General features: G+C 44.2%; 1 protein-coding gene across 5 annotated transcripts in view; it reads right to left on the bottom strand.

Annotated features, from left to right (window-relative positions):
* The window catches only part of MYO5A (myosin VA), a 112,853-nt gene that overhangs the window by 40,631 nt on the left and 48,423 nt on the right, over window positions 1-23,799 (bottom strand). For all 5 annotated transcript variants that reach the window (XM_033167224.1, XM_033167222.1, XM_033167226.1 and 2 more), the window contains exons 7-20: window positions 23,603-23,684; window positions 22,157-22,264; window positions 19,102-19,208; window positions 17,360-17,625; window positions 17,012-17,093; window positions 15,642-15,782; window positions 14,171-14,296; window positions 13,450-13,533; window positions 11,954-12,112; window positions 10,763-10,860; window positions 10,206-10,292; window positions 10,009-10,117; window positions 7,822-8,033; window positions 5,504-5,660 (exon numbers count right to left, since the gene is read on the bottom strand). In XM_033167224.1, coding sequence (XP_033023115.1) covers window positions 5,504-5,660; window positions 7,822-8,033; window positions 10,009-10,117; window positions 10,206-10,292; window positions 10,763-10,860; window positions 11,954-12,112; window positions 13,450-13,533; window positions 14,171-14,296; window positions 15,642-15,782; window positions 17,012-17,093; window positions 17,360-17,625; window positions 19,102-19,208; window positions 22,157-22,264; window positions 23,603-23,684 — 1,818 coding nt within the window. The remainder of the gene's footprint in view (window positions 1-5,503; window positions 5,661-7,821; window positions 8,034-10,008; window positions 10,118-10,205; window positions 10,293-10,762; window positions 10,861-11,953; window positions 12,113-13,449; window positions 13,534-14,170; window positions 14,297-15,641; window positions 15,783-17,011; window positions 17,094-17,359; window positions 17,626-19,101; window positions 19,209-22,156; window positions 22,265-23,602; window positions 23,685-23,799) is intronic.

Here is a 23,799-nt window from a genome sequence, read left to right as displayed (position 1 = left end):
CAACTATTACCGGACCTTCATTGCAGATTATGCTCATCGCACCACCCCATTAACCCGACTGCTGCGCCCCAAGACACCCTTCTCCTGGGATGAGGAGGCTGAAGTGGCATTTCAGGGGTTGAAAGCCTGTTTCCAGAGGGCGCCGATTTTACAGCATCCTGATCCCTCTCGTCCCTTCGTGGTGGAGACTGATGCCTCCAGTACGGCTCTCGGTGCCATCCTGTCTCAGCAACACGGACCCGATGCGCCGCTGTTACCCTGCGCCTACTACTCCCGGCAGCTCCTTCCGGCGGAGCGTAACTATACCGTGTGGGAGCGGGAACTACTGGCCATCAAGGTGGCCTTTGAGGTCTGGCGCCATCATCTTGAGGGGGCACGACACCCGGTGGAAGTGAGAACGGACCACCGGAATCTGGAGTACCTCCAGACCACCCACAAGTTGAACCAAAGGCAGATCCGGTGGGCGCTGTTTTTCTCCCGGTTCCAGTTCCGGATCCGCTACATCCCTAGCTCCCAAAACCGGAAAGCGGATGCCCTGTCCCGGAAACCCGAGGACGTCGCAGACACTGTACAGCAGGCAGTACCGACGACTATCTTACCACCAGCCACATTCCTGGCCACTCAGGAGGCCAAGCCACTGCAGGCTCGGGTGCGAGAACAGCAACGGGTCGACGCTTGGGCTCAGGAACGGCTCCGGGAACTGTCTGACGGGTCATGCCCTCGATATCCAGGGCTGGCCCTGCACCAGGGCCTACTGCTGCACCAGGGTCGTCTATACATCCCACCAGGACCATTGCGGGCTGAGGTTCTCCAGATGTCCCACGATGCCCCAGCAGCAGGGCACTTTGGGCGGTACCGGACCACTCATCTGGTAAGCCGGGAGTTCTGGTGGCCCCGCCTGAAGGCTGATGTGGCACGCTATGTTGCTGGTTGCGATGTCTGCCGGCGGGCCAAGGGTCCTACTGGGCGACCCCCCGGTCTGCTCCAGCCATTACCAGTCCCACCACGTCCCTGGCACACGGTCTCACTGGACTTTGTGGTAGACTTGCCCCCATCTCGTCACTGTACCTGCCTCCTGGTTTTCACGGACCATTTCACTAAGATGGTGCACTGTGCCCCCTGCCCGTCCATACCCACAGCTAAGGAGACGGCTCAACTGTACATGCAGCACATCTTCCGCCTGCATGGCCTTCCCGAGCGTGTGGTTTCTGACCGCGGCGTCCAGTTCACATCCCACTTCTGGCGAGCCCTGCACCAGACCCTTGGGACGGAGGTCTGTCTATCTTCGGCCCACCACCCGCAGACCGATGGCCAGACGGAACGGGCAAATGCGGTGCTGGAGCAGTACCTCCGGTGTTACTGCAGCTTCCAGCAGGATGACTGGGTCGATCACTTGCCATTGGCGGAGTTCGCCTACAACAATGCAGTGAACGCCTCCACCCAGCAGACCCCGTTCCAGGCCTCCTACGGCTACCATCCACGTTTGTTCCCGGACGTGCTGCCAGCTTCCGCGGTCCCCGCAGTGACAGACTGGCTTCAGGAGCTTCAGTCCCAGCAACAATTATTGATGGAGCAACTGCGCCAGGCCAAGGACGCATACAAGGCCCAAGCTGACCGACATCGTCAGGAGGGGCCAGAACTCCATGTTGGCGATCGGGTGTGGCTCTCTACCCGTCACCTGCATCCTTCTCGGCCCTCACGAAAGCTGGATGCACGGTTTGCCGGCCCATTCACCATCACTGCGCAGGTGTCACCGGTGGCGTTTCGCCTCCAGTTACCTCCATCACTCAAGGTTCACCCAGTATTCCACCGGTCCCTACTTAGTCCAGTCGCCCCGCCCGACGAGTTCCACCCAGACAATCCACGACCGCAGCCAGTTTTGGTTGAGGGGGAGCCTGAGTACGAGGTGGAGCGCATTCTCGACTCACGATACCGCAGGGGGAAGCTCCAATACCTCATCGACTGGAAGGGGTATGGGCCTGAGGATCGTTCATGGGAACCAGTGGAAAACGTCCACGCACCTGCCTGCCTCCGTGATTTCCATGCAGCTTACCCCAGCAAGCCTGGTCCAGCCCCTCAGTTGAGGGGGAGGCCTGGGAGGGGGGATGGTGTGATGGCCTGGGAGTCAGACTCTGATGCTGAACCTGAGGGATCCCAGCCTGCACAGGATTCCCCGCCTCCAGAACCAGCTGAGCCGGGGCCAGGGCTTGAGCCTGAAGGATCCCCACCTGTGCTGGATCCCCAGGTGCAGGCATCAGCAGAGTCTGCTCTGGCTCCTGATGGGAGGGAGGACCCATTGCCTGCAGGTGCTCCACTCCCAGCCTCTTCAGAGGAAGCTGAGGCATCCCCTGGGTCCAGTAACCCACCAGCCTCTCCTGAGCTACAGAGGCTCAGGGCAGAGAGGCGAAGGGAGTTAAGTGTCTGCAGGAGGAGTGCTCGCCTCCAGGCCCGGAGGAGAGGCGAGTCTCCAGAGGATCGGGGCGGCCCTAAGCATAGGGCCAGATAAAAGCCAGCCAGACCCAGCCCAAGTTGCGTGAGCAACATAGTTGCAAGCGTGTGCTCAACCTGCAACCTTGTGCCTGAACCTGCCTTGGACCTTGACCTGCTCCCTGCCTCGCTCCCCGCCGGACTGACCTCCTTTGGACCCCTAGACCCAGGACTGGACTTGGACCTCGCTTCATGGTCAAACCCTTGGGGCCAGCACAGAATGTATTTTTTAAACTTATTTTATTAAAATACAATTGCTTCTCAAAATAATTACTACTGTTTTGAAAAGTAGCAAAAGATCCCTTTAGTGTGTTATTAGCTTCTATGTTTTTAATTTTCTTACATAATTTTTCTATATGAATTGCAATTCTTTTACTTTTATATAAAGGGATGAACAAAACAAATAAACAATAATATAAAGAAAGCATGTTCAAGGAAGTTTTGAAAAGTGTCCAGTTATTGAAATCAAGATCCCATATTTAATGACAGCTAAAGTATGAAGAACCAGCATATTGTAAATCATGGGTGTCCAACCAGTAGATCATGATCTACCGGTAGATCCCCGGCTGATCCTGCTAGATTGTGGGATCCTTATTGTGTACAAAAAGTTATGGGAGAGAAGCTAAAAAACTCTGTGCAATCCACCCACCCCATGTACGTTCCTTCTACCTCCGATGACAATGAGTAGATCACTGCCAGTTTTTGTTTTTTGTTTTATACTAGGAGTAGATCACAGTCTCTTGGGAGTTGGACATGCCTGCTGTAAATCAAAACTTTAACTTAAAGCAAATTACTTTACATTTGACAAGTTTAAAGGTATGACTACAGTTACTGGTATATAATATAAGAGCTGACAGGGTTATCCTGAGAAGTGAGCAGGACTTTTCTGTTCTTCTGGACATGTATGAGCTGTTGATTAAGTACTTCTAGTCTATCAATTATTTCTTGTTGTTCCCTCGGTGGGAGGTCGCCAAAGGCGGCTAAAAGCTCTCTTTCCTCCGGCGGAGTCAGAAGATTACTTGCGCCGGTGGGTTTCTTTAGAGCTCGTGAGGGCGTAGAGTAAGTCCAGTTTCGGTGCGGATGGATATCCTCCGGCTGAGGAGGCTCGATGTCCCGAGGTGTTCCCGACCTCTCCGACAGAGTCTGCTCCTTGCCGTGACCGGCGAGTAGAAGGGGGTGGATCTTACTGTCCATAAAAACTCTCGTTGGGGTAATATCATACCTAGCCAAGAGTGATTTCTGCCTGATGATAACTGAAGGGATCCTTGGAGAGTAAAACGCAAGCATCACTTTCTGAGGCCTGAAGTGCTGGTTCAAAGGTAATACTGCAATAAGATCGCATTGTGTGGTCTCTATGTTTAGGAGATTGCTTAGATGCTTTTTGACCCCACCCAGAGTGAGCCACCTTGCTGACCCTGCCCAGATGGTTAGGCAGATTTTCTTGGGTTGCAGGGACAGTGCTTGATGTTTCAGTGCAGGATTTGGTCTATATTTAGGAATCACACTTCCTTTTTTGGTTGAGGGTAAGGTTCTCTGGAACTTCAATTCCCCCGTATCTACAGTTGGCTTAGACTTTAGCCAGAAGTTATCAATTTTCTGCCCGAGGTTACATAGCTGGGAGGATAGCACATCAATCTTCCTGAATATACAGTTAAGGGTTCTGACCACAAGATGGAGATGTTCATGTTGTTCTTGTCTTGCGCAGTCCTCAGTTCCGGTGTCTTGTACCACCTTCAGTGGGACACTCTCTCCTCCAGGCTTGCCATTTGCAGTTTTAATCTGAGGTGAAAACAATTCCTCTGGTGTTGACGTTGTTTCTGAGGACATTAGTGGGTAGAAACGGTTCTGAGTTTCCACCATATAGCAGTGTTCAGTGGGGCCACTCCATTTGCCAGACACAGGGGGGGGGGGTCGGTTTTTGGTTGTTTGGCTCTTGGGGAGGGCAAAGCCTCATCACAGTCCCTTAGGCGTTTGCCTTGACCCATCGTTATGAGTCGTTTAAAATAGCAGTGATTAAAAGGTAATAAAAGGTAATAAAAATAATAAAAGAAAAAAAACTCTCGGCAACTGGGCGTGAGCTGGTGGAAAACCAGTGAGTCGAAAGTTGCTTCCAAGGCTGCCGGAGAATACAACTATCTGCTCATTAAAACTGATTTACGATGCTGGCTTCACAATTATCGGCAATGTGAACTCCTAGCATGAACTCCAACACCCTGGTACAATCTTCAAAGCAAAAACTTGAAAGGCTGGGAGCCACAACACAAATTTAGGGAGGATTCAAAAGGAGCTCCGGCAAGTGCGTCTTACCTCGGCGCCATCTTGAGTTGTTCGTCTCCTACTTTCAAGTGTCATGTGAGAGCAGAGCTACAAATGGAATGATTGTATGCTTTGGTTTTTCCAATCATTTCAAGGGTCCAGCTTGTGCATCAAGAATAGGTATTTCCATGCCAATGAATCAAGAAGTTCTAGCAAATAAGGGAGCTCCAGCCATTTATCACAACTACCTGTAAGCAATCACACAAGCAGGTATCTTTGCCCCAAACCCTTCCCATAATTTTAGCATGTGGATACAGATATACAGGGTTGATATGCAGGCAAAAATGTTAGTGGAACGCACATAAGCCCACTCTGTCCCTGCTCCCTTTTCTGGCCACTTCTAGGTTGCGACGATGCATACACGCACAGTCACACACATATTGAACACATGCAAAACAGTCGTTGCCTGTACAATACCAAAGCCACAGTTTTCTACATAAGTATTTCACAGCAGGAGCACATGATCAGGACTAGTGGCTTCCTGTTTTTAAAAATTACACCTTGGCAGTGAAATTGGTGCGTGTCTTGAGAAATGAACCTCTAAAAATAACATTGTCCAATTTCATGTTCTATAGCATCCTAGAAGAAACACGGTCACACACTGTATTCCAGGAAGAAGAAGAAGAAGAAGAAGAAGAAGAAGAAGAAGAAGAAGACGACGAAGAAGAAGAACCAAGAGTCAAGTAGCAAACTCTCTTACCTGCTGATACTTCTTCCTAGCAATATAACCTCGCAAATATGACTGGAGAACCAGAGTGGCGGCTAGTGTGTGATGGTATCGCTTGCGGGCAACATACATGCGCTGGAACTTCTGAATAATGGTGGCAGCTTTGGTTCTTCTAAGGAAAGTGGCAAGGCTGACCAAGAAAAAATGAGGGGGTAGAATACAGTATTTACAAACTCCAAAGTAGTCTCTTAACATTAACACTTTATTACAAAGGTCCCAATGATGGTAAAATTTTGGATAACTTGATAGCATCAGACACTTCTCCCCAGGCTTACATTACGGTGCTAAACCACCAAATTCAAGGAACCTTATTCACTAATTACTGAGTTTAGGACTGGAGCAATGCACCAAATTATTGTCATTGGCACATCTAACCTGTAAAAGTAAGGCCTACCAGTCACATATTAACTGCTGGCCTATCTCCTTTTTGAAAATTTGCAGTGATATACATTTCCCATGTTACATTAGCCCAACACTCGTATGCCCAAACTTGCAAAAACAATAGTGTGTTTAAAAGATTTAAGATGAGCATACATTTTCCTTAGTAAAAGGTTTAAATAATTTTTCTTTAAATAACTGGATTGTTTGCATCGCATTCACATCAGGCATCCAGTCACTCTGAATTACTAGGAATAACTTTGCAGGGAAAAGCCAACATCGGCATAATTTTACATATTTCTAACCTGCCTTCAGTTCAACTACTCTACAAAGGCAGATGCTGTTGACCAACAAAAGCAGTTGTGGAATCTTAGGAACTTCAGCACCAACATTTACTAAAGCTACAGCAGGAGCTATGTTCCAATAACAGGATCCTTGCTGGATCAGACCAATAGTCTTATTTAGTCTAGCCAAACAAATGCCTTTGGGAAACCCAAAAGCAGAGCTTCAAGGCAGCAGCCCCTCCCATTGATGCTCCCCAGCAACTGGTATTCAGTGGCATACTGCCTCTACCCTGGAGGTTGCACATAGGCAAGTGAGACTGCATAACGCATATACCGTATTTTTCGCTCCATAAGACGCACTTTTTTCCTCCTAAAAAGTAAGGGGAAATACCTGTGCGTCTTATGGAGCGAATGGCGGTCCCTGGAGCTGAATTGCCCAGGGGCCAAAAGCAGATTGTGCTATTTAATTTACAAAGAGAAAAGGGAGTGTTGAAAGGACCCGCTCAGCAGCTGATCAGCAAGAGATCGGGAGAGAGATAAGAGTCCCGGCTCCCTTTCAGCCCCGCCCTCCTTTGTTGAATGTGCTGCAGAGGGAGGTTGTTTGTTTCCCCAGGACATGTGACTGGCTGATTAGATTATCTGTCTGTCAACAGTAGAAAGGCTCCCTTTCCTTAAGATTTTTCAGAAATGTGAGTTAAACCCCATAAAAATGGGGCTTTTCCTCTTTGCTTTTCCCCCTATGCAAAAGGAGCTTTGCTTTTCCCCCTTTGCCAAAAAAGCTGCAAAACCTTTAGCTGATCCTCAACCCCCCCCAAACCCCCCCCCAGGGCTTTTCCCTTTGCAAAAAAAGCTGCAAAACTTTTAGCTGATCCTAAAAAAAGGGCTTTTGCCTTTGCAAAAAAGCTGCAAAACTTTTAGCTGATCCTCAAAAAAGCCAGGGCTTTTCCCTTTGCAAAAAAGCTGCAAAACTTTTAGCTGATCCTCAAAAAAAAGCAAAACAAAACAAAACAGGGCTTTTAGAGGAGGAAAACCAGAAAAATATTTTTTTTCTTGTTTCCTCCTCTAAAAATGAGGTGCGCCCTATGGTCCAGTGCGTCCTATGGAGCGAAAAATACGGTAGCTATCATCATACACGAGCTTGGTTCTTCAAGTGTAGCCAAACAGCACCATCAGAAGGCTTGAGGGAACCTCAAGACTTGTAATCTGTTGAGAGCAGGATCCAGAGCAAGCCCAGTAAAGACTGAGCATACTCAGAGAGCATGAAATGTTGACTGACAAAGGAGGGAAATGGAATAACTGGAATCCTGAACAGTAGCACTTCACATTTTCTTGCAGGCCCCACTTGACATGCTGGTGGTCATGGATACACATCCTCCATGATCTGTTCTTTACAATCTACATCACCATGCTCAGTTAACTTGTGACCCACCAAGCCAAATGCAGCTCGCCAGACACTATTATAGTACAGTGGCTACATGATATACACCCCTTGCAATCACAGGCAGAAAGCAAAAACAGGAAGTTTATCAAGTTGGGTCTTATAACATAATGATCAGTGCAGGAAAAACAGAAGATTCAGTTGAGTTTTCTGTTTAAAGCAACCCAGGCTTTTCTCAGGGGTCAGCTTACCATCTTGCCTGGTACCCTCGGACATATCTCTGAATGGTGATGGCTGCCTTCCTCATGCGCAGGTACTTCTTTCGCAACAACCATCCCCTGATGGTCTTTTGGATGCGGATGCATGCAACTCTCAGTTTATCGGCCCTTATTTTTTCCAAGTAGGCTACCTGACCAGCCCGGAAAAATATTTTTGTCTTCCCAAACTGGTACTTATCCTTATCCTGTTTTCAGAAGAAAAGTACAATCAGTGCCAGACCAAAAGTGACAAAGGATTAATAATAATAACAAGACTCAATGACAGCAGAATTGGTAAAGAAGCAACAGGCATCCTCTAAATCAGGGGTGGCTAATTTTTTGAGACAAAGGGACACGTTGACCCATGGGAGTCAAGGGAGCGGGTGGCGCTGTGGTCTAAACCACTGAGCCTCTTGGGCTTGCCAATCAGGTCAGCGGTTCAAATCTACACTATGGGGTGAGCTCCCGTTGCTCTGTCCCAGCTCCTGCCAACCGAGCAGATCAAATGCACACCAATGCAAGTAGATAAACAGGCACCGCTGCGGTGGGCAGTGGCGAAGGAAGCCGCTTGGCCACCCGGAGCGGCAAACCCGGGGGCACCTGGGGGCGGGGTGTCACTCCATAGCGCACTTGCGCAGCGTCGCTCTGTACGGCGCATGCGTCGCTACATAGCGACGCTGCACATGCGCGGTATGGAGCGGCGGCTGCAAACCGTGAGCAAACCACAGAGCGAGGCTTTCCAGTAAAAAGCCTCGCTCCGCAGCTTGCTCACAAACCTGCTTGCCGTGCGCTTTGATTCTTCCCGCTAGGGTGGAGGTGAGAGGCGGGCCAGGGAGGGGCATCAGCCGCTGGCGCCCCTCCCTGGTCCGCCCCTCGCCTCTGCCCCAGCCGGAAAAAGTGAAGCGCACGCCGAGCAGGTTTGCGAGGAAGTCATCAATGTGCGCTTTTTACCGGGCGGTGGGGCTCAGCTTGGGCATCGTGGGGGGGGGGGGGGCGCCAAGTGTCACCACCCTCCAGTGTGGCACCCAGGGTGGACTGCCCCCAATGCACCCCCCTTGCTCCGCCCCTGGTGGCGGGAAGGTAAACGGCATTTCTGTGCGCTCTGGTTTCCATCACGGTGTCCCGTTGCACCAGAAGCAATTTAGTCATGCTGGCCACATGACCTGGAAAGCTGTCTGTGGACAAACGCCAGCTCCCTCAGCCTGAAAGCAAGATGAGCACCACAACCCCATAGGCGCCTTTGGCTGGACTTAACTGTCTAGGGGTCTTTTACCTTTTAAAAAGAAAATTTCTGAAATAGTAAGTGTACTGGTACCATTAAGCCTGAAAAGTAGACTATTAGAATCTTAAAAGAAAGAAAGCTGCCATGAGTGTTGATTTAAATGGAAAGCCAATATGGATACTATGTAGGCAGGGGAAAGCTAAAACAAGGGGTGGAAGCCATCTTTGCTCAACCAAAGGGAATAGTCATCTTTGCAAAGCCATATGGGACTTATTTTGTTGCCCTACACACTCAGCCACTAGCATGATTATTATATTAAATTAAACGGATCCAACCAACACGCTAATAATTTTGCGAGCTCAGCAAGCTTTACAGCATAGCTGTCAAGTTTCGGATTTGAAAATAAGGGATCAGCAGTCTCACCTATCCCGGGGACTATCACATGTTAGTGGTGGGCGGAGCCAGAAGCAAAAGTGGGCGGGGCAGCAATGTAAACTCCAAGCGGGCTCGGAGCGGAGCAAAGAGGAGGGCAGCCATGTGCTCCACTCAATGGAGCCCCATCGTCTTCTTGTCTGATCCCATCAAAACAGGACAGGAAGCAGCAGCTGCTCAAAGGCAGCCAGGCTCCGCCCGCCAGCTAACCCTATTGGCCGGCTGAGGGGCTCGGCGGCAACGGATAGGGGCTGATGCAGGGGGAGAAATACACCCCCCTGTAAGCACGGGAAACAGCTCCCACTTGCTTTGAGGGCTGAGGCTTTTCTCTCCAAGTAGGCGAGGTCTTCCCACCCAGTCCCTGGCCAGCAGGGGAGGAGCTGCTTCCATTAAAAACGAGAAATTTAAGGGAAATAAAAAATAAGGGAGAGCAGAGGGAAACTGCTTAAAATAAGGGAGAATCCCGGGGGAAACGGGATACTTGACAGCACTGCTTTACAGACAATAAGCACCATAAAGTCTACTACCAGAATAAGTTTCTCCAGGACATTTTTACATGTCTGCTTCCTATCACTGAGGACATCTTTCTGCTTCATCAGCACACGATAGCGACTGAAAAATTCTTGATAGGTCCACCTGGTTTCAAGAAAGTAGAGTTAGACAAACGACGTTATCTGTATATATATTGTATTCAAGCAAAATATCACAACACCAGCAGGCTTACCTGGAAGGGAAGCCAGCAGCACTGATTCTAATTGTTTCCAGCACACCACAAGCTCTGAGCTGCTGCACGGTCCGCTTTTCATCAAACCTAGAGATTAAAACATTGCTAATTTGAGGCAGAAACTTCGATAAGGTTCTACAGGTGTTTCCTACAGCTGTACGGTTGCCTTACTGCTTGTGTGTTCTCTTTAATGTTCTGTAATGTTTACTTGCCAAAAAGTACTCCCACAAGTCATGGGATATGAAAAATCAAAATACAAAAGAGGATTCCTAGTTATATCTTGGCCAATTTGCAAGTACCTTCCAGATTTTCTTCTTCAATGTGTCCAAAAAGTACTCATGGAATGAATATATACCCTTCCCATGTTTCATCATAACATGGGAAACAGCTTTAATGTTTAAGAAGATAACATTTAGCTGAATCTAATGAAATGAGCAAGCCACATGAAGCCTTCCTATTTCATCCAAAACAAGTAGCAGAGAAAATATATAGGTTTTCTCTCTGTAATTTTGAGCAGCAAGTACTACATTTTAGATGCTATGTGCAAAACAACTTACATAAATGGGAACTTGAAATCATTTGGCTTAATACACCGCACGTAGTGAGGAGTTGTGGCATTAAGGGTCTCCATCAGAAGATGCAGAGAATTTCTGAACTATAGGAAAGAAATCAAAAGGGAGAAATTGCCAAAAAAAAAGACAGAGAAGCATTCTGATTTTTGAGCAAATTCTGCAAGGTGAAACTTCTCACCCCAACAATATCTAAGAATATCAGGCAAAGACAAGTTATGCCACTAATTTTTTTGTATTTATTGTTTAAAGAAGTTTATAAACTTTACAAGGAGTAATACAATTATTGATACAAACAGAAAAGTAGTAATTAAAAACAATTAAAATAAGCAGTAAACTAAAACGAGATTTTAAAATATCATTATTTACTATTTTATTTAACACAATGTATGTGTCAGGGAACTGTCGCCGGCTCAGCACAGGGTGGTGGAAGGGCTCTCAGGATGCTACAGAGAGCCCCAGCCCCACCTGACTAGCAGCACCTCCTCTTCCAGCGGAGGAAGCAGCGATGTCTCCAGCGGGGAGGGGCAGGCAGCTCCAGGTCTTGAGAGCAGAGGCTCTGGGGATGTGGGAGAGACCCTGCACTCCCCTTGGCTCAGCGGGTGAGGAGGGAGACAAGCCATTTCCGGCGCCCCAAGTGCGCAGAGGGGTGAAATGCAAAGAGGGGAGGGGAAAATTTCGGATACCGAAACTCTCATGTTGGGGTCACAGCCCAAAGGGGCCACTCCCAGATTCTGCGAGTGACTGATACAGACATGAACTTGTAGCTCTGCACTGTAAATATTATGCACAATAAACCTGCTAAAAGACAGGTCGGAGTCTTGCCTGGTTACTTGTGAGCAACTACCCCAGGGACCTTACAATATGAATAATGTAATACTATCCATCCCCCCCCCCAAAAAAAGATGATCTGCATCTTTCATATTGATTGGATGGATTTGCTCAGCGTTTACTTCAATATTCCAGGAAGTCATACACCCTGGTTCTTAATGTTTTTGGTTTTTTTATGAGAATGTAGTGTGTGCTCATACTGGCTAATAACCCACAAAGCTCTCTCTTTTATTTTTAGAAGGTCAATAGCATTTCTCCACAAATGCGTACAGTGACTCTTCCCTCTTCCTGCCCTGTTATTTGATGGGATATCCCTGAATGAATAGCATAATAACAAAATTCACCCACCTGATGGCCCACTGTTTTCTTATGTTCCTTGCTTGGGTGGGCCGTTTTAGACTTTGATGGTTTTACAGCCGCACGAGACAATGGTGTACGGCCTGAAGGTGTTGCTGTTGTGGGGCTGATGGGCTTCTCATCCCGAAAGAGCTCAGGCAGCATCTTAAACTGGTTCAGAAACAGGGGATAAAAAGCGCACCTCTATATTAGAAAGAGAAGGACTTTCCCAAGGGAAATGCAGTAAAAAGGGAGAACCAAAAGCAAATAGGAAGAGGTAGGTTATCACGGCACTTCCGAAGCGTTACTACTTTCCAGCTGCTAATTTGAAAACGTATGTAAGGAATGAAAAGTTTAACGGAACATGCTAATGGAAACAGTTTATTTATTTGATTCCATTTGTTAATTGCTTCCTCTAAAGCTTCTCAAATCTCAAAATAAACGCTTCTGATTTATTGCTATCCAGTTGCATTTACTTGATTTCAAGTGCCTGGTAATGATGCAACATATCAAACTTCTCAACTATGATTTAGAGGTCAAGAACATTATGTTTGCACCAGGCTACAGAGTCACCGGGAGGGCATAAAATAGCAAGTGAGGCATCACACAGCCCATAGGAATAAAGAGGATGGCACCCAGCCTGTATCACCTTGCTTAAAATAAATAAATGCAGAACTACATATATACTGCTAGTCTGGACACACCTTAGGTGTTCAATTTTTTTAGCAATGCATTAGGTTTTAGGATTACCTTGTGGGGAAGATGTATGGTGAAAAACAAGGCATAGAGATTATAAATAAAAAAAGAATGCATACAGCCAAACATGAATAATCGCCTACTCATTGTGACATTTCTGTAAACACAATCCTTAAAAAGGTTTAAATATTAGGGAGCAACTTAAATGGTTGCTCCCTAATATGTGTGCATAGGATTCCAGCCTGCATTACCAAAGTCAAATCGCTTTTGTACACATATTTTAAAATGCAAATGTTAAACACACTTGGTACAACTAACTTTAGAAACAGCATACCATCATCAATTATCACCATCATCAATCATCTATGAAGTGCCTAACATTTTCTAAGTGTCATACACAGATTGAAAAATAAGACAGTCCCTGTCCACATGCTTACAATTTAAAAGCTATGACACAAACGGAAAAAGGAAAGGGAAGAGAAGCAGAAAACAAGCAAATGCAGCAGTTCTTAAAGTTACATTGTTTTAACAACTAGAAGGTATGTTGTTCAATCCGGAGGGCAATTAGACTTGATTACACAAAGTTCATGTAATAAATTTAAAAACAGGCTTTTGGGTTGAAGATATAAAGTACAGTACAAATGGCAAGTCACGAGGCACAAATCAGCAGACAAACTCTAGTTTCAAGGGAGAGGGGATTCAATGTTACTCTGAGTCAAATCAGTGGATAAAATTAATATCTAATTTAAGTGGGCTAAAATCATCTGGAACTCAACCTTTAGTACTGGGGAGGGGGGAATCTCAATACTAACCTTACTTGATTTTAGAACTTTGATCTGCTCTTCATAGACAGTGTCTTTGTTTTTTTCCAAAAACCCTTCACACTGGTACTCCACCTGAAAGTACAAAATATCAAATTTTACAAGACAAAAAAAAATCCAGAAGGATTAATATATCTAAGCAAAAATACATCCTGCAACCTCTGAATCTAGAAAAAAATATGTATTAAAAATCACTGTTCTTGCTACTGTTATATTTTACACCTTTAATGCATTCAAAGGCACATAATGGTGATTCTGAGACTTGACAAACTTCACCGATATATTTCCAATGCACTTTATGAGTAGACCATGCTATGTGAAAACAGGCTGCAGCTGAATACATCTATCCAGAAACAAATTTGCATGTAATTAACCTGGCAGCCACACTGTGAACAAATTAAAGATCACCATCTGAAGTGTCTTAATTTGTTACTCAGTCACTAAAAGACTGGCTGGCTCAATCTCAAATTTAAAATCCTTCAATGAACTGCTACTAAAAAAAGCCCACAGGACATTTTTAAATACAGCTAGAAAGAGTTCACAGGCAGCATCCTGTTAAGCCCATGTAAGGACCACAGTTTTTTTTAGTTATCTCAGTGTCAGGGGCTGTGGATCATACGCAATTTTTTCCAGATTACTCCAGAATGGATAAATGCAAGAACATCACAGGCAAATAGGTTTACCAAATCAGGCAGAACACAGAAACCCTTACCTTATCTGCAAAGTGTTGGATGATAAATGCTTTGTTTGACATGCGGGGCTTTTCAAAGAGAACAGACTTGTTCAAGTGAGTATTGTATAATTTCTGGGCCCAACTATTATCTGAACCTTTAGGCATCTAGCAAACGGAGAGATAAAATGAACAGATAGATTTTAAACATCCTGATTTATTATGAAAAAGTGAAACAAGGAGAGCTCATCTACAACTGAAATGAAAAATGTTGTTTTGGCATTTAAAATTCACCACAAATGTATGGGCCATCAGTTTCTAAGAATACTCCTTTAAATACCTCATTTGTATACCACTTTACATATTCGTAGGAGTTACCCACTGGTAGTCTTGTTTTGGGGATAGGCTCCAATAAAAATAACAAAATAGAAAATGAAGCCCCTCAAGAAGTGGTTGAGGCTGGACTGATTCACACACTACATTTCTTATCCATATGAGCAAGGGGACAAATAAATAATAATAATAATAATAATAATAATAATAATAATAATAATAATAAATTATTTGTACCCCGCCCATCTGGCTGGGAAGCTACTAACATGAGTTTGGCCAAACTGCAGGAGGCAGTGAAGGATAGGCGTGCCTGGCGTGCTCTGGTCCATGGGGTCATGAAGAGTCGGACACGACTGAACGACTGAACAACAACATCTGGCTGGGTCTCCCCAGCCACTCTGGGCGGCTTCCATCAAATATTAAAATACATTTAAAATATCACAGATTAAAAACTTCCCTAAACAGGTATTTTCTGAATGTCAGGTAGTTGTTTATTCCCTTGACCTCTGATGGGAGGGCGTTCCACAGGATGGGCGCCACTACCGAGAAGGCCCTCTGCTTGGTTCCCTGTAGCATTGCTTCTCGCAGTGAGGGTGGGGACTATAATTCGGGGGAGGGGGGCTAATAAAATTTAGATGCTAAACATGATGTGAAAACAGGACACTGTCCCTCCTGCCCCACAGGAGCTATGCTTGTGCGCCTGAAAGAGCTTTCATCCAATCTTCAACATTTACTCACAAATAAGCCCCACTGAGCTGCATGGGGCTTCCTCCTAAAAGACAGCGTTTATAGTCTTGTAATCTAAGACACATTGGCATGCTTTGAGTCTAGATTAAAATAATAGTTTCAAACAAATAATGGCTTAACAGGAACACATAGGAACATTGACATGGCAGAGATCCTCTCTATTCCTCCACCTCAAAACAGCATTCCCTGTGGTTTGGAGAGAAACAAAGCAGAAGTGCTGTTTCTGGCATCATGCTAAACCAAGATGTATGGTTTGTTGCTCCCAGTCGAAGGAAAGGAAGAGCGAAACAGGAGTACTCAAACTGCATGAATGTTTTGTTTAACGTCTATCACACGTTTTGGCAGAACGTTATGCACTAACACAGTCAACAGTGGAAGCTGGAAACCAACAGAACTTGATGCAACATAAAGGTGAGATCTGTTGCACTCCTACCTTACACTCTTCATCTAGCAAATCCAAAATACCCAGTTTGGCCTCTATGAGGTTAATGCAGGGCTGATTGTCATAGAAATCAATCAAGGTCCATGGAATTTGTTCCCTCATATATTCTTCTTGCTCCAGTTTAAAGACATGCTATAAGAGGAAGGGGAAGCAGTAAATAGAGAAAGTTCATTGTTTTCTTCCCAATACATTTAACTAAATTGCACACAAATTAAAATTGAACCCACCATTTACTAAGTACATAAGTGGACAAATTAATCTGTATAACATGTTCAAAATTAATATGTATTTTAGTATGGGGAAAGCAGCAAGAAAATTATAAAATAAGGTAGACACAATAAGAAGCTTAGAAACAGACCATGCCCCAAGATTTTATCCTTCTCATCAATATCATAATCATCAACGTCCCCTCACCACATAATTTGTAAAGCACCTAAAGTTTCCCAAGTACTAAGCATAAAATCTATACAAAACTAAATAACAAACGATAGCGAGGGAACTGTCCTGGCTCTCACTGGATGACGGGATCGGATCATGTTTTCTGCCAAAAACGTTAATGCTAAAATCAGTACATGACACAAGCAAGGCAAGGGTTGAAGGCACAGCAGCTGCCAGACATGGCTCTGCAAGGTAAGATGTTGATCCAGCAAATGATGTTCTCCCCACCCGGATTCCTGTTATAAAGGCGTGGTGTGGGCATGACTTCAGCATAGCAAGTTGGATATTGTTCAACTTGGTTGTGTATTCTCTGGGTGTTTTATTGTTTATGACTACTTTTGTTACATTGCAATTATTATTATTTTCCATCTTGAAAGTTGCTTTGAGCATGGTTTGAACTATGGAAAGGCGGCATAAAATAAAATGATAGATGGATGTATAAGCAATGGGCAGTTACAGTTTGCTGTCTTACAGATTGGAGCCCTTCTTCACCAGTGTATTTGATGAAGGGCAAGGACTGCAGTCTGCCTCCTTCTCACTCTGACCCATTGGTGGGGGAAATGCTGTATTACCCACCAGTGAACCTACTAATCAGGAGACTCCTGTCTACTGCTTAACATGCTACTGACATCCAACTTGCAAGTAATCTGGTTAACCTTATTGGTATGTCTGTCCAGTTATCCCAAGGAATATTTTGATTAAAATTACTATCTCGCTCAAGAAGGACCAAGGTAGGAGAAACAAAACAAAAAGAATAAGTAGAACTCTAATTAGGGAAAGATAAAATGCAGACTCCACCAGCTGGCACTAGGACCTATCCCAGGAAACTGATGAGTACATGCTCTTAAGAGAAGTTCAGTGCCACACAGAGGATCTAGCTATCAAAATGGTTCGAAGTACAGGAAAACCTGCTTCTCACTTACCATATTGAACTGTTGCTGCAGTTTCTCATTGGCATAGTTTATACAGAACTGTTCAAAGCTGTTTATCTCAAAGGTTTCAAACCTGGAAAAACCCCAAAGACAACCACCAGCATAAATTAAAGGAGTAAATGTTTGCAAGATAAAAAATCATGTCAACATAGTACAAGAGTGGGTTGACGTACACAAACTGCCATACTTCTAAAATACTGGTGTTCTTCTTAGCAGCTTGGGCAATAATACCCATGCCCAAGTTATATTGTTATATTTTGTATTTTACTTTGGGTTGTTGTTATTTTACTTTTCATTTTGTTACATTTTGTTACATCAAGCTATTCAGAGGAAACTCACCCATAGATGTCCAATACGCCAATAAAAGAATGTTGTTTCATGGTGGAATGAAGAGCTTGGTTCACATGATCGACAATCCAGTTAAACAGACTAGCATATACATGTTTTGCAAGAGCATCCCTGGCATTTATGGCCTGCAGTTTGGAAATTGGTTTGATGTAGGTCTCTGTGGCAGTAGAAAGCTTCCTGTGGCAGAGCCAGTGAGCCATCTGTTCATATTCTACTCCCATGAGATCACAGAAGATGGTGAGGGGTTCGTGTTTGGCCTACAAGGACAATAATCTCCTTAGATTTGAAAGTATTATTGACCACTGACCATGCATTAATGCTCCCCATGCAAGCAGAAACGCTTCTACCATTTTCTAGATTCGTGGTGAGAAGGCGTTAAGAAATATCTCATATTAATTTCAATCCCTACTTTTAAAGAATGCATAGAAAGGTCGGCTTAATGCATAGAAAGATCAGCTTCAGTTTTTGGCGGGCCCTTGGACAAGACATCCTCCCTGGGTCCCCCCTCCCTCATAGGGTGTGTCGTTTTAGGTAGTGAAACTTATTTTTTGCACATTGCTTCACTGAGGGGTCTTAAAATATGTTTCTGGGTGTGAGGAATTCAAATCTGCAATTATTTTTATACTTGGACAACATTTAGCTTGGTCTACGTCTACGTCTGATGAAGAAGCACACAAACTGCTTTCAGAAAACCAAATAATTTTAATTTTACCTTCTGAAAAATGTCAGGGAATGTTAAATAAACAAACAATAGTAATAATAATAATAATACAGTTGTACCTTGGATCCCGAACGCCTTGGTACTCAGACATTTTGGCTCTCGAATGCTGCAAACCCGGAAGTGAGTGTTCCGGTTTGCGAACGTTCTTTGGAACCCGAATGTCCGATGGGGCTTCCGCGGCTTCCGATTGGCTGCAGGAGCTTCCTGCAGCCAATCAGAAGCCGTGCTTTGGTTTCTGAATGTTTCGGAAGTCGAACATACTTCCGGACGGATTCCATTCAAATTCCAAGGTACGATTGTATATAATATAAATACAAATACTTGGCAATCATATTTAATGATCTCTATGCAATTTTGCACACATTTTACCTACCAAGCAAGTCTAAATTACATTAATATTTTGAATTCCCAAGTCATGTTACAACTTTTGAGCACCCCTCATTTTTTTGAATCTGGAAGTTGAAAAATTCAACGCACCCTACTTCTTCAGCAAGATGACCTTCTCACAGCATGAAGTCCAGGGGGCTCATGCCAGGTGCCCAATTATGTGATGCACTTGAATCCAGCCCTACAAGTTGATATCATTACAAATGTCCTGGGACCTGCCCACCCTCCTTAACCCTAATCCCACATGTCTATGGACTACTAGAGAGCAAAATAATGTTACTTTTGTACTTGGCTGAGGCCAGCCTGGCACAAAGAAAAGTACATTTCTGCACAACTTCCTAATGTATGGCAAAATGTATTCCTTCACAGGCTCTGCGGGTAGACAGAGAACGATTTCATGCAATGTTCTTGCAGACAAGACATATTGACATACCGGTAGCTCCTTAAAAGATGTGAACTGTGACATTTTATCATGAGCCAGTGTGAAGGAAGATGTAGAATAAGATAAAGGCAGTGGGGAAATAGGAACTGGTTGTATTTTTCCAAGTTCAGCACACTGACCCAAAAACAGGCCAAGATTAGAAATGTTACAGTGTTTACTGCTTTGAACTTATTTGGAACTTACTGGTATTGTACAGCTGTCAGCATCTCGAGATGTGAATGCCACATTGCCCAGGTGAAGAATAGCAGCAAGGATCTGAAATATTCCCATCTGACAGGAATCAACAATACCTATCATATTGTGGGGGAGAGAAAAGAAATCAGTATTCCTTTTGCTGAGATTAAAATACAAATGTCCAATTAAGCCATGTCCAATTAAGCATCCGAACAAGGATAACAAGGACAACAAAAAAGTAGTAGCCATTGTGTGTAGAAAATGTCGTTCAAACTCACGTCCTCAGTGAATATCTGCCGGCATCTCATCAGTAAAAAAGCCTCCCTAAGGAGATTTGTATAGTGAGGTATTATCTCCTTTTGCATCAGCTACTATCTTGAAATGCACATTTAGTGCCAAGATGGGAAACCTGTGGTCCTTCAGATCTCACTGGACCACAGCTCCCATCTGCCTGGGCCAATGACCATGCCATCTGGGCTTGTGGGGTCCAACAACAGATGCTGGGCCACAGGTGACCCAACACTGTTGCAAGCTGTCGTGCAAACTGAAGGCAATAACATCTCAGTTGCTAATTACTCAGAGAATTGCCTTAATTTCTTGCTACACCCATATTATATATCAGAACACCCAGACAAGGTTCAATATATATGAGAATATTACTTTTCTATGTTTACCTTACATTTTTAAAGGGAATTTTACCACATAAAAAACCAGCTGCATAAATCTACTGCAGTGGAACCTAGGTTTTCGAACACCTCAGAAGTCGAATGTTTTGGTTTTCGAACGATTTTTGGAAGTCGAATGTGCCACGTGGCTTCCGTATTGAGTTTTCCGTAAGTAAATGCTTCCGGAAATGCATACTTTGGTTTTCAAACATTTTGGAAGTCAAACCGTCTTCTGGAACAGATTATGTTTCAAAACTGAGGTTCCACTGTACATGTGTATTCCCCAGTTAACATATAGAACCCAGAACACTGTCTTACATTTATTAAATGCCTAAATTAAAGACCAGGCGCTGTATGATAAAAAAACGATAACTTTTTAAAAAGAAAATGCAACTAAAAGAAGGGTCTCATGAAGATCTTAAGAGCAAGCCAGCATGACAACAGAGAGAAGAGACATCAAAATTCAACACAAAAAGTACAAAACTTTTTTACTCATAACCAGAAATACAACAAGTCTGAATGCTAATTAAAATACGAGAGGTTTGGAAAGGAAGATATGACTATCAAGTACTAAATTACATACATAAAATTGGCCAAATTGTTCACAACACTGTGTCTGTCACCTGTCTCTCATTGGCCAGCTTGCTGTGATGTCATTTATGTCACAAATATTTTCACTGTTCGTGGTAAACCTGTCAGGAATGTGGACACACAGAATGAAAGAATAGGAAGGGCTGTATGCGCTTCTTAGGAAGGAAGCGGACGAGGTTGCTTTTGGAAATATGGGATTACAGCCCAAGAAACAGAGGACACGTAGGCCAAGAAATAGGGAGAGGCTGAATTTTACAAATGGAATTGAACTAACTAAATCATTGGCTACAGGTCTCTAGTCTAAACACACATACTAGAATGAATTCAAGAAAGGATCATTAGAACAAGGATGGGGAACCTGTTGCTCAACTCCCATCATCCTTGACCATTGTCCATGCTGGATGGGGTTTATTGGAGTTGGAGTCCAACAACTTCTGTAGGGCCCAAGGTTCTCCATCCCTGGGTTAGCCCAATGCCTGAAAAATATTTGTCTCCATTTCTTCTGTTTATTATTAAATATTATTTTGCACTCAAATTCTATACCCACTTATCTGAGAGAAAGCCCCAGTGAATTCTGTGGTGCAAAAACATACAGGATTGTGCTGGTTATGCTGGAAGCTGCCCTGAACCTTTGTATGAAGAGCTGGGATAATAAGCTTTCCAATAAATATGTTGCGTGGCTATATCCCTCCCTCCCAGGTGAATAAAGACACAAGACACATTGAATCGAATTAAATGGGCGTAAAGGCCACAACTTTATTGGTTACAGATGTTGAGCGGTATTGGCTTAGGCATTGGATCCTAACCACTATATCTGACCCCCAACCCAGGTGTTGGGGGTCCATGAAGGGTTAACCACCAAGGGCAGAACCCCTGAAGCGTATCAAGGGGAGCTGCCCCCGTGATCACCGTTGGGGCGTGGTTTAGGCCCTAACCTCCCTAGGCTTCGGACGGGACCACGCCCCCGGAAACCTTTTACAGGAATACCCTTCCCATGAGGGGCAGGTGATGGCGCTACCTCCCCTTTGAACCTCCATTGATGTTATCCAATGCCTAACCGCCAAAACCGAAGTTGTGACGAATTGCTACGAGGTAGGTGAAAAAACCCTCAATGGGAAAAAGTCCTACCAGGCCCCCCAGCCAAGTGAGGCGACCAACCGGAGTCCATAGCAAGGTCAAAACCTAACCTAAAGGGTGGGTGGGCGGGAGAACCGATGCAGCTGGGAGCAGGAAGAAGAGAGGGGGAAGTATTCCCGCCACCTCTGTTTAAAGGGACTGTTGGCCCCTCCCCTTAGCCGACCGGATTGGTCAGCCATCGGGGAAGGGCATGGGGAATCTACCAACCGCACAGGGGCTGAACCTCAGCCCCTGTACGCATGCTCGGGTCGTGATGCCCGCAACGCCACCTCCTGCCGATAGGCGGAAGTGGCTTTGTAAACCACTCTGTGGTCTTTGGATGAAGGGTGGTGTACAAATTTGATAGATAGATAGATAGATAGATAGATAGATAGATAGATAGAGATAGAGCCTGCCACAAGCTGGTTCAGAAATTCACACTTCATAAAGAGGTATTTTAATTATCCAAAAAAAGGCAGAAATGCTTAAACTTACTTAAAATACATCCCCTGTGGCTTCTCATGCACATCCACTGAAACATCCAACAGCTTGTATGCCACTGGCATGGTGAAGCACAGCAGTTTGTAAGTGTTCACCTTTTAAAAATTAATGCTGTGGGTAATAATGTACTACTAGGCACAGTAGCCACTGTTTCAAAGTCCTGAAGAAATTCATGTGCTTCCAGGACTTACCCAACAAAGTGCAAGCCCGCCTGGTGTTCATCATCTCCTTAGCATCATCAATTCCATCAATGACTGGACTGCCTCCTTGCTTGGTATAGTGAAAATAGCTTGCATTCCCTAATATAAACAAACAAGCAAAAGTTTCTCTACATACAAAGAAGAAATGCATTCCACAAAGATGTTTTAACTCTTAAAAGACTAAAAAAAAACCCAGCAAGATGAATAATGCTGTGTTCAAGTAAAACTGATAAGCCAAACTTTTGTTTACCTATTACAGAGATTTGTACCCCACTTTTGTAGGCTGAAGGCAAGATACAAGAGGTGCCTGCTATTGAAGACATCTTTGTTCCAACAAGAATTTCCAGCTGGATAAATAGGTATTTACCAATAATGTCCATTTGCTAGGGTTTTGGTCTTATTTTAAATGTGCTTGTTGTTTTGTGCTTTTAACTGCTTTTAATTATTTTATATGTAAATCACCTTGAGATTTACCTTAAGATGGTTTAGAAGGCAATTAATAAATCAATGGTAATAACAATGGTAGCAACAACAGCAACAACAAAAATTTTAAAAGGAAATTTAAAGCAAGGACTCCCATGTTTCAAATGAAGATTTTCTGTTACAGAATGGGGGTTTATTTGTTTTTACCTCACTGTGTTTTAATTTAGCCATAATAAGCAATATAATACTAACTACAGCACTATGTAGGACCCTCGTACCTACGGGACCGCCTCTCCTGGTATGCCCCACGGGGGACCTTATGGTCCGCAAATAATAACATCTTGGAGGTCCTGAGCCGCAAGGACGGCTGTGGCCCCGGCCTGGTATAACACTCTGTCACGAGACCAGGGCCCTGTGGGATTTGACATCTTTCCGCAGGGCCTGCAAGATGGAGCTGTTCCGCCAGGCCTTTGGTCGGGGTTCAGTCTGACTCCCACTCCCCTTTCCTAAGAACTTGCATGAAAGTGGCCTCCTAATTTTTCTCACAGGCTCATATAATTTCAGCACAAACAGTTGGGCCTGGTGAGCATTTAAGGACCCTAACCCTAATCTGCAGGTTGCCATTTGATTGGATTTTATTCTGATCCTGATCTGATTTTAGGATGTATTTTAACTGATTGCCTGACTTTATGTTAATGTGTTATACATTTGATGTTATCCGCTCTGAGCCTGGTTTTGGCAGGGGAGGGCAGGGTATAAATAAACATTATTATTATTATTATTATTATTATTATTATTATTATTATTATTAGCTCAAATATATCAGCAGCATGTAACACACCCAGAAGGAAATTTTATTCACCTTTATAGATTTGCAATGTAATGAGCTCTATTTTCAAAAAGCATATTTATAGAAACTTAAGCAATTATTTAAATCCCATTCATCAAAACATAGTAATGCTACTTTGGAACGTGTCATGTGAATGATAAAATGGAGCAGATGTGCATTCATACCTAACCGCAAAGTTTTAAATTCAGGCAACATTGCAGAAGCACAGAGCTGGTAGAAGATATGATAATTTCTCTCTTCTTCTGCCTTTAATAAAACAAAATAAAAGATATCTATAAAGAGATATAATACACACACACATATGGATATTTCCATTTTGTATTTTAATGAAGAAATGAATGGACACTGGAGTAACAGGGAT

The sequence above is a fragment of the Lacerta agilis genome, chromosome 13 (assembly GCF_009819535.1).
Source record: "Lacerta agilis isolate rLacAgi1 chromosome 13, rLacAgi1.pri, whole genome shotgun sequence".
NCBI lineage: Eukaryota > Metazoa > Chordata > Lepidosauria > Squamata > Lacertidae > Lacerta > Lacerta agilis.
The sequence above is the reverse complement of the archived record's forward strand: the minus strand, read 5'-3'. Positions and strand labels throughout refer to the sequence as shown.